Source organism: Salpingoeca rosetta (genome assembly GCF_000188695.1).
Source record: "Salpingoeca rosetta unplaced genomic scaffold supercont1.40, whole genome shotgun sequence".
Classification (NCBI taxonomy): domain Eukaryota; class Choanoflagellata; order Craspedida; family Salpingoecidae; genus Salpingoeca; species Salpingoeca rosetta.
This window is the reverse complement of record NW_004754894.1, coordinates 313799-323914: the sequence shown is the minus strand read 5'-3', so window position 1 is coordinate 323914 and position 10116 is coordinate 313799. Positions and strand designations below refer to the sequence as shown.

The following is a 10116-nucleotide window of genomic DNA, read 5'->3' as shown; positions in this document are numbered from 1 at the left end:
AAAATGACCCCCTTCACAACCCGCTATCCGTGGAGGTGCTCCCCCTGGTCCGCTTGACGATTACTCCCAAACCAGTCTCAGACACTGAAGTGTGAGGTGGAGATCGACCCACCGCCCAAAGAAATGGGGACGGAAGTGTGGCTGATTCCTTTGTTGCAGGCGCTTAGCTTAGAAACCGTGGACCTTGACCTGTTGCGTTGAAAGGGGGTGGTGTTGAGAGCGGGGACAAGATATGTGATGCAAAGCAGCACGTGAGTTGAGCAGAGATGCAAGCGCGTATGGGGTGTTTGCGGCAAGGTGCGACTGACAGTGGGTCAAGGCAAATTGAACAAACAAGAAGAAGCAAGGAACAAAAAAGGAGCAAGCAGCAACAAAGGAGCAAGCAGCAACAAAGGAGCAAGCAGCAACAAAGGAGCAAGGAACAAGGAACAAAGTGCGAGTGGGCAGCGACGAACCTGATCTTGGCCAGCAATACCGACACCAACCAAAAAGTCCTTGACGTTCTTTCTTTGGTCACCCTGATTGAAGAAGAAGAAGCGTGTGTGTGTGTGTGTGTGTGTGTGTGTGTGTGTGTGTGTGTGTGTGTGTGTGTGTGTGTGTGTGTGTGTGTGTGTGTGTGTGTGTGTGAGTGTGAGTTGGGATGCGCAGTAGTTGGTCACATCGCGCGAGTTGTTCACAACAACGATTGATCACACCAACTGCTGATTCTTTGCTGTCGACGGACACCAGCACTTAACACATGTACGTGCACACACGCACAGCTACGTATGCACACACGCACGCACCGTGTGCTTGGAGGTTCTGGATCGACATGGCTGCTTGGTGTGTTCGTTCGAGATGTGCTGTTGTGCTGTGTGTCTTGTGTGTGTGAATGGCGTCTGCCCTTGTGGTCTCTTCTGTCGTGGCGCGTGTGTGCTTTTCTGGTTATGGCGTAGACTGAATTCAGTTTTACATTGTCGTTTATGTAATTTTATGCTGTCGCAGCAACAAACTCAATAAGCGCAATGGACACAGAAAGCTCCAACAAAGCTCCAACGCTCTCCCCACCCCCCCCCCCCCTCCGCGCCTGCGCTTACCCCTACCCCACACAACCATACAACAGAACACTCCTCAACAACACACATCACAATTTGAGCACACATTCACTTCTTCTTGAAGAAGGAGCTGAAGACGGAGCTGTCCTTTGCCTTTTTGCGCATGACACCACGGGACGCTGTGGTGTAAGTCGAAGGCGCCGAGGCGCGCTGGTTGCAGTGCATCTGCATCATGGCCGTGGCCTTGTACCTGCCAGCGCCATTGTAGGCCGCGGGCGTGCTGAAGTTGCCCTGGCACTCGTCCATGTCCGTGAGCAGCTGCTGGATGTAATCGTCCGCGGCCGCCTCCGTGCGCATGGCTGCGCTGGTCGTGGTCAGGTTTGCCTGTGCCGACGCAAAGTCGCCGCGACGCGCTGCCTGCAGCGCTTCCCGCATGGCGTTGGCGGCCTCCACGCGCCGCACCTGCCGACGCACGTTCTTGTCGGGCTGAGCCTTGGGCGGCGCCTGTGCCGGCCGCGTCAGCGTCAGCGAAGCCGTCTCCTTCTCAAACGCTGCGCTGATTACGTTCACATACTCCAGCACGGCCGCAGCATACGTCACGTGCGGCACGCCCACATCCTCTGGGCGCGGCTTCTTCACATCATCATCACACTTGGCCGCTGTCTCTGTGTCCTTCTCCTCCTGCTGCTCTTCCTCCTTCTCTGCGTCTTTCTCTGATGCTGGCTTGACGTCATCGCCATCGCCCTCGTCGTCCTCATCCTCGTCGTCGTCGTTGTTGTGAACAGCAGCGGCGGTGGTGGTGGTGGTGGTGGTGGTGCGGTCGTTCTTGTCTGGCTGCGGCAACTCGAGTGGCGGGATGTCCAGCTCCACCAGGAGGTCCCGCTGCTCCTCGGCCTGGATGTCGCCCAGCTGGATCTCCGCCCGCGTGCGATCCGAGGACACCGTGTGCTGGCGCTGCGTGTGCAGGGTGGTGATCTTGGCGCCGTTCTGCGTGGTGATGGTGACCTTGACGTTCTGGCCGACGACGGAGAGCAGGCCGCCCAGGCAGTCGCCAAAGGACTCCGGGATGGTGTCGTTGTTCTCAATGTAGTAGTACATGCCGTTGCCCACCTCGGACAGGTCCTTGAGCAGCTCCTCCTCGTGGTTGCTGCCGTAGCCAAAGGTGTAGAGGGAGTAGCTTGGGTTGTCGCCCATGAGCTGGCGCGTGGCGGTGATGAGGTTGGGCCCGCGCACGCCCTCGTTGGCGATGCCGTCTGTCATGAGCAGCACAGAGGACACGCTGGCTGCAGACCGCTCGCGGCCCTGCATCATCTCAATCCCCTTGAAGAGCCCGCCGCTGAGGTTGGTGCAGCGCTGCGCGCGCAGCGTGGACAGGGCGGCCGTCGCCGTGCGCTTGCCCTCAGCGTCCATGCGTGTGAGCGGGAAGGCAACGCTCACGTCGGAGTGGTACACGACGAGGCCCATGTGGTCCGTTTGCGACAGGTTCTTGATGAGAAACTCCAGCGTGGCCTTGGCAAGGTCCAGCTTGGAGCCGGACATGGATCCGCTCACGTCAATCACGGCCACAATGTCCACCGCCCCGCGCGCGGCTTCCTCGCCCTGGTACTCTGGCGCCTGCACATGGAACACGCTGTTGATCTTGTGCCGCTGTCCACGCGAGTAAGCCACAAACTCGCTTGTGCTCTCAAACGTCAGCCGCGCCGCGACAGAGCTGTTGGGAGCTTGTGCAGTGGCTGGCTGCTGCCCTTGCTGATCCTGGTCTGCCATCTTGCTCTTGTCTTGTCTTGGTTGTTCCTTGTCGGTGGTGTTGTTCCTTGTTGTTCTTCTTCTTGCTTGTCTTGTTCTCTTGTTGTTGTTCTTCTTCTTGCCCGTCTTGTTCCTTCGTGGTTTTGCTTGGTTGCTCGTCTTGGTCGATGTGAAAATGAACACGGCACTGGGTGCGATCGCACTTCTGCCTGTCACCCCTTGCTGACAGCTAAGGCAGGCATTCTGCTGACTGCTGATTCCTGCCGACACCGCACGCTCGCACTGGTTTTGGGTGCAAACCAGTCGTGCAGGCGGTCCTTCTTGCTTCTTGCTTCTTGCTTCTTTGCCTTGTTGTTTGTTCTGTGCCAAAAATACATGCAAGCGAACGATGAGTCACCCACCAAGTGGGCGTGGTTTCTGCACAGTCAGCAAACCACCAAACCAAAAAATTACGACTGAATTCAGTGGGATCATCACACACAAACAAAACACACACAAACAACACGCAGCACAACAAGCAAGAAGCAAGCAAAAAGAAGACACAGCAAAGGAGTAAGTGATTTGATGTGAAGACGACTGACTGGCTGGCTGGTCCTGACGATGAGCAGTAACGCAGCAGCCACAGCAGCACCCGGCACAGCGGCAGTGGCGGCGACGGCGGCGCCGTCAGCGGCTGCAGCAGTGACAAACAAGGCAGTGTCGAGTGTTTCTGCAGCTCCTGCGGCAACTGCGGTTGCCGATGAGATCCCCCGCGTGGTGTTTGTGCAAGTGGAAGGCAACGACAATGTGGTTGTGGAGTCCCTGCGAGAGGAATGCGAGCGGCTCCGCATCAAGGTGAACAACAGCGCGGTGTGCTTGTACATGTATGTTGGGCGGGGGTGTCGAGGATCCACACATACACACACAATGTTACGTGCACACAATAGTACATATGCACAATCGTACATACACACAACACCACCTGCACACACAAATTGCAATACACAATCACACACACGTACAACATACACGTGTGCGCACAAGTTCTCACGTCACTCGTCGAACTTCCCCTCCCTCTTTCCACCTCTTCCCTCACCTCTCATTTCATAAACCCTTGACAGAACAAAGTGACCAAGGTGGTTGATCTGCAAAATCAGGATACCACGCACCAAGTCGCTTTTCACAACTGCGACTTGGCCATCCTCGACCTGCGCACGGTGGACAACCACAACTCCTCCTTCATCAGGTGTGCGCGCTGTGTGTCCGGACACAGCCTTGCACCATGTCTTGTTGACAAATCGACTCCTCGTTTGCAATTGAAATGCGTCCAAGATTTCATACACACTCACACGCACGCACATACAACAAACATGTGCACACATGACATGACTCCAACTGCCACAACAACTGCCACAACTGTACATCATGATGCGGACCAGTTTCCATATTGGGCGCCGCCTGAGCCGCAACACGTCTCCACACGCCCTCACCGTGATCCTGCTCAGCCAACGCGTCACGTACGCTGTTGCTTATTCCTGTCTGACCGCCCTACTGTCTACCATGTTGCTCATGTGACGTCACAATTTCAATGGACTGTTGTGTATTCTGAACCTGTGCGCTGGCACCAGCCACGTTTTACACGCTCTTGAACTGCAACACGTAGCCCTCACTTGCTGCGCTGCCCACGTCGATGCGGTTGTGTTTTGTTCACAGACGACCCATCCCCAACTGCACGTACTACTACTACAAGCTGCGCGAAGGCAACTGCTTTGCAGACACAGAGGACCAGCCACCACTCGCAGCACACCTCTCGCACCTGCTTCGGGTCAGAAGGCGCACCTCGTTGCGTATGTGTGTCTATCTGTCTGTCTGTCTGTCTGTCTGTCTGTCTGTCTGTCTGTCTGTCTGTCTGTCTGTCTGTCTGTCTGTCTGTCTGTCTGTCTGTCTGTCTGTGTGTGTGCGTCTGTGTGTGTGTGTGTGTGTGCGTCTGTGCGCGTTGCATCAGCGGGTTATATCGCGGCGCTATTGATGAGACCTGTGATGATGATCTATCCAATCAGATCCCCATCCATGGCTCACATACCCATGATGACGACGACGATGATGAATGAATGCATGAATGGTTCGGTCAGACACACGCAGAGACGCAGCCGACGCTGCAGACCCAAGATTTGCTGTTTCAGGATGGCATTGCCAAAGCAAGCTCCCCCTTTCTCGATCGAACCACAAAGCTCGAAGAACTCAAGAAACTCGAAACGGTGCGTGCGTGCGTGCGTGCGTGTGTGTGTGTGTGTGTGTGTGTGTGTGTGTGTCTGTCTGTCTGTCTGTCTGTCTGTCTGTCTCTCTGTCTATCTGTCTATCTGTCTGTCCGCATTGGATTGCACGTACCTCCCTGTGTTCACTTGTTTTGTATCTGTGATCACCTCAGCGACGAGCACATGTTCACAACATGACCTTCCCACCCGTTCACACCCGGTCACACCACGGTCACGTGCACAGATCTTGAAGGACAAGTACTCTGACGACCGCCTGCACGACATTCTCTCCTGCTATCGCGACCTCAAGGAGTGGCGTGCAATGATCAGGCTCGCAGACGTGCGTTTGTGTTGATGTACGCGCTCACACACTCTTGGCCTTGCACACACACACACACACACACACACACACACACACACACACACACACACACACACACACACACACACACACACACACACACACACGCACACACACCTACGTGCACGCACGTCACCCATGTTTTTACATCAAGCTTGCCCTCTCTGTCGCCTCAATGCTTCCTCTTGCGTTCAACCATATCCTCCTCCATCTCCATCAATCGCTTTCAAGTTGTCACTCACTCCATTTATCCCCCTCACCATCCTCACACACCCTCACGTCATCCCGCCACGCCGACACTGCCACGTGTACGCGAATGCACTGCAGGCTGCACGCAACGAAATCGGGCTGGAGTCAAAGGCGTTGCTTGCGTTTGCTCTCAACCGCCGAAATGAGGGCGCTGGGAAGGACAGAACACGCGCCATGCACATATGCGATGACATCCTGCAACGCCTGAAGGTGTCGAACAACAGCGTGCCAGACCCGCGCAAACGCAAGCTGCTGCACGACACATATGGGCTCATTGGACGCATTCACAAGGACGCCTTTGTTGATTCCCTTCGCGCCTTCATGGAAGGGCAGGCTGTTCCCATCCAATACGACAGCTGCGACAAGGGTGCGCTGTGTGTGTGCGTGTGTGTGCGTGATGTGTGTGTGTGTGTGTGTGTGTGTGTGTGATGTGTGTGACGTGTGTGTGTGTCTATGTATGTTCGTGGACACGTATGTGTGTGTGTGTGTGTTCGCCCACACGTGCGTGATTGTTGCTTGCGTAGCAGTGTCCTGGTCTATCTGCCCCCCCCACTACAGCGTATGCACGTCATCTCACGCTTGTTGCACACGTGCGCCAATTATTTCCAGCAATTGAAGCGTACGGGCAAATCTGCCAGATTGAGGAAGAAGAAGCGAAGGAGACGGGCAAGAAGGTGCGCGCACGTGGGTGTGGATATATCAGCACGTGTGTACGTGTACATGTGCACCTCTGTGCTTGTTTGCGTGTGTCGCCGTGCTCTCATTGAGTGCCAAGACACGAACAAGTGTCCAAGCTGTAGGAATCAGCACACTCTTGAAATTCACGCTCACAACCACGCAAAACCACACATGCGCATGTGTTTTGTGGTTGCAGAACAACTTCTATGGCGCCATCAATTTGCTCACGCTCATGTTCTGTTCACGTGACAACACGCGATTCGAGAAACGATGCTGTGAACTCAGGTCTGTACGTCGTGTTTGCAGTGTGTATGTAAATGTGTGTGTTTGTTTTTGTGCTGTGTGTGGTTGTGTGTGTGTGTGTGTGTGTGTGTGTTCGTATCTGTGTGCGGACAAGGAATTGCTGTTGTGAGATGTACGCCGTGACACCAACCACCGTCACCGCCAATCACGACTGCCAGTGCTGAGATCAGCCACGCGTACGGGATGAGTGATTTTCAGCCGGCAGAAAACGCCGTCACAGACAATGACTACTGGGCGCTCGCAAACGTGCTCGAGGTGGGATCATGGTTGTGTGTGTGTGTGTGTGTGTGTGTGTGTGTGTGTGTGTGTGTGTGTGTGTGTGTGCACGTCTGTTTGTCAATCTGTCTGTCAAACCAACAATGTATGTAAGCGTTTACATCATCATCCACTGACACCACATCCCACGTCCATGGCACCGCGCGCTCCCCAGGCCAACCTCGTCGGCTACTACATTACGCAATCCGAGGGCGAACTGGCGCTCGCTCTCATCGGTGTGTGTGTGTGTGTGTGTGTGTTGATTGGATGCGATATGATGACTGACGAGTGCTCCGTGCTGATTGATCGCCTCCACGTCTCCGCTCACCGCATCATCACCACCATCACCACCCACTACAGCGATTGAGAAGATGCAGGACACGTCGTTCCAGCCGTGGATGGCAGAGACGACAGTCAAGAACCTCAGGCTACTCAGCAGCGTCGTGCAGCACAGACGCGTGAGTGCTGCTGCTGTTGTCATTTGAGGAGATGGTGTTGCTCACCATGCAACGCTGAATTGATTGATTGATTGATTGATTGATTGATTGATTGAAGGAACATGTACTCACTCAAACATTCACGCATGCATACGCTCCCGCACAAACTCACACACTCACACGTGCACATCACAAACATGCGCATGCATGCACGTGCAGGACCCTCGCCGGCGGAAGAAGAAGTTGACAGCGGACGTGGCGAAGATTGAGTTCTGGCAGGACTTCCTGGAGGACTGCGGATCGGAATGCACGTCCGAATACGAATGGCGCGTTTTGTACGGTACGATGTGACACGCACGTCTGGGGTTATGCACCTCCGCATGTGTATGAATGTGTGCATGTGTCTGTGTGCCTGTGTGTGTGTGTACGTGTATGTGTGTGTCTGTGTGTGCACCCTGTTGCATCAAGGTCGTCCTCACAACATCCTTCGCAACATCCTTCACACCCCCACTCCTCCCAACACTCTCCCGTCCTGTGTCGTTGAACAGCGTTTACACCTCAGCAGAAGCAGCGGCCAGAGCCTGCGCGCGTGCGTGTGCAGATGGCAACAGATGCAGCAAATGCCGTCGTGCAGGTTGGCTGCTGGCTCGGTTGAGCCGTGAGAGATAATGGATGTTCAGAAGGAATTTCGGGTGGGAGGACGAGGCAATCGCGTCAAATTCACTGAATCTGTGCTTCCTTTGGGCTTCAACTACTCACTCGCACACACTCACTCACTCACACTCACACACACACTCACTCACTCATTCGCTCACTCACTCACACGCTCTCTCTCACACACTCACACACACACACTCACTCACTCACACTCACTCACACACTCACTCACTCACTCACTCACTCACTCACTCACTCACTCACTCACATGCATCCTCTGCAGGTGTTCACGCTTGAGGCGGAGTTGGCAAAGCAGCCTCCAGTCGAGATCAAGTTGAGCGACGTCAAGAACATTGGGCTGCTCACCGGTGAAAGCGATTCACGCACGGCCGCGAAGGCATCGCGCACCGCCGAGCTGATCATCATTCGCGAAGACAACAAATACGAACGCATTTTCCTCGTCTTTCCATCATCGGTGCGTATGAACGTATGCATTGTGTGCTGCGTGTCTGCTGTGCATATGTGCGAGTGTGCTGTGTGTTGTGTGTATGTTATGTACATGTGAGCGCCCGATTGTATCGAAACAGCGCGTCGCCAATGCTGTTGTTCACATGCCTCCCACACACACACACACACACACACACACACACACACACACACACACACACACACACACACACGCACGCATACACACGCATACACACACAGGGCCATCGGGCCATGTTCCATGCAAAGTGCGAGGAGCGCGGTTATCGGCCCACGCTCAAGGTAAACAGATCGCTGTTGCGCTGCGCCATCCTTCACCCTTGCCCAACTGGCGCCGTGCACCCGACACCCACACTCGAACAGAACCGCTTCCTTGTTCTCCCCGATGTATCATCTCACGCACACGCTCGCTCGCTCGCTCGCTCGCCCTCACGCACAACCCGCGGCCCCCTCCCCTCCCCCATCACGCCACGTGCACAGCTTGAGCTGCAGCCGAGTGCCAACGCCAAGCCCGTGTCGTACGAATACACGTCAAACGCCAACGGCCAGCGCAAGGTGCTGGGCCAGGGCGCCAGTGCCACCGTGTACGAGGGCATCAACAGAGACAACAACCAGATGCTCGCCATCAAAGTCTTTGAGGTGCGAAGTGGGGGAGATATGATCTGTGTGTGTGTTGTGTGTTGTGCGGTGTGTGTGTGTGTGTGTGTGTGTGTGTGTGTGTGTGTGTGTGTGTGTGTGTTGTGAAATGTGTGTCTGAATAAATGCACATGTTCATTTGCGTGTACATGCACATGTGTGTGATTCCTGATGTCCGTTCGCTTGCCGTTGCCTCGCCTGCAGGATGGCTTGAACGAAGCCCTGATCCGTACGGAGATGCGCTATGCACAGGAAAAGTGCGTTCGTGCCATCACGCGATTCGCAATTCGCGCCTTGCTCACGATGACTCGACGCTTCACACAACACGCACACACACACATACACAAGACTACAAGAATACGCGCACAAGACCGCGATTATTCGCGCGCACACACACACACGCACAAGTACACGCACACGCACACACACACACACTCTCTCCCTCTCCCTCTTTCGCTTTCCCTCGAGTACACGCTCATGCCCTATCCCACCTGCGGCTTGTTGTGGAATGGTTTTACAGGCTGCTGCAGCACCGCAACATTGTGCACATCTTTGGCTTCGTTCGTGAAGCAACCGGCACCTGCGTCCTCCTCATGGAGGTGAAAATCATAAACACGCGAACAGCCTCGTGTCACGCCCTGTTCTGTCCACATCCAACGCTCACAGCCCCTTTTTGGTCAACTGCTTGTGTTCACACCATCCCTCTCGTGCATTGACACCCATGTGTGTGTGTGCGTGTGTGCGCGCGCGTGTGTGTGTGTGTGTGTGTGTATATATGTGTGTGTGTGTGTGTGTGTGTGTTCACCCCTTCAGCTTGTGCCCGGCGGCTGTATAGCCGATCTCGTCCGCTACTTTGGCGGTCTGCTCCGCTTTGAGCCGTGGCTCAAGTGTTACGCAGCACAGGTGCGCCGTGCAATGCGCATGCACCGTGCATGGTTACGCGTGAATGTGTGGATTTGTGTGTGTGTGTGTGTGTGTGTGTGTTTTGGATGCGTATTGTGTGTCTGTGTCTCTGTGTGGTGTAAAGATTGACATCCACG

General features: G+C 54.9%; 3 protein-coding genes across 3 annotated transcripts in view; 2 read left to right on the top strand and 1 right to left on the bottom strand.

Moving 5' to 3' along the window:
• The window catches only part of PTSG_11021 (uncharacterized protein), a gene marked incomplete at both ends in the record, with an annotated part of 5806 nt that extends 5711 nt beyond the window's left edge, over nucleotides 1-95 (top strand). The window contains one exon of the mRNA XM_004987888.1: nucleotides 76-95. Coding sequence (XP_004987945.1) covers nucleotides 76-95 — 20 coding nt within the window. The remainder of the gene's footprint in view (nucleotides 1-75) is intronic.
• A 958-nt stretch (nucleotides 96-1053) lies between these two features.
• Nucleotides 1054-3185, bottom strand: PTSG_11020 (uncharacterized protein). Its single transcript, XM_004987887.1, has one exon. The coding sequence runs from the start codon at nucleotides 2799-2801 to the stop codon at nucleotides 1143-1145; it is 1659 nt and encodes a 552-aa protein (XP_004987944.1). The 5' UTR covers nucleotides 2802-3185; the 3' UTR covers nucleotides 1054-1142.
• A 195-nt stretch (nucleotides 3186-3380) lies between these two features.
• The window catches only part of PTSG_11019 (STE/STE11 protein kinase), a gene marked incomplete at both ends in the record, with an annotated part of 11061 nt that continues 4325 nt past the window's right edge, over nucleotides 3381-10116 (top strand). Inside the window, 20 exons of the mRNA XM_004987886.1 lie at nucleotides 3381-3614; nucleotides 3881-4005; nucleotides 4199-4276; nucleotides 4473-4584; nucleotides 4892-5017; nucleotides 5259-5354; nucleotides 5703-5991; nucleotides 6234-6298; nucleotides 6499-6587; nucleotides 6764-6860; nucleotides 7036-7096; nucleotides 7221-7318; nucleotides 7517-7637; nucleotides 7846-7931; nucleotides 8238-8429; nucleotides 8663-8722; nucleotides 8921-9079; nucleotides 9281-9333; nucleotides 9597-9675; nucleotides 9890-9979. Of these exons, the coding sequence (XP_004987943.1) occupies nucleotides 3381-3614; nucleotides 3881-4005; nucleotides 4199-4276; nucleotides 4473-4584; nucleotides 4892-5017; nucleotides 5259-5354; nucleotides 5703-5991; nucleotides 6234-6298; nucleotides 6499-6587; nucleotides 6764-6860; nucleotides 7036-7096; nucleotides 7221-7318; nucleotides 7517-7637; nucleotides 7846-7931; nucleotides 8238-8429; nucleotides 8663-8722; nucleotides 8921-9079; nucleotides 9281-9333; nucleotides 9597-9675; nucleotides 9890-9979 (2310 nt within the window). The remainder of the gene's footprint in view (nucleotides 3615-3880; nucleotides 4006-4198; nucleotides 4277-4472; nucleotides 4585-4891; nucleotides 5018-5258; nucleotides 5355-5702; nucleotides 5992-6233; nucleotides 6299-6498; nucleotides 6588-6763; nucleotides 6861-7035; nucleotides 7097-7220; nucleotides 7319-7516; nucleotides 7638-7845; nucleotides 7932-8237; nucleotides 8430-8662; nucleotides 8723-8920; nucleotides 9080-9280; nucleotides 9334-9596; nucleotides 9676-9889; nucleotides 9980-10116) is intronic.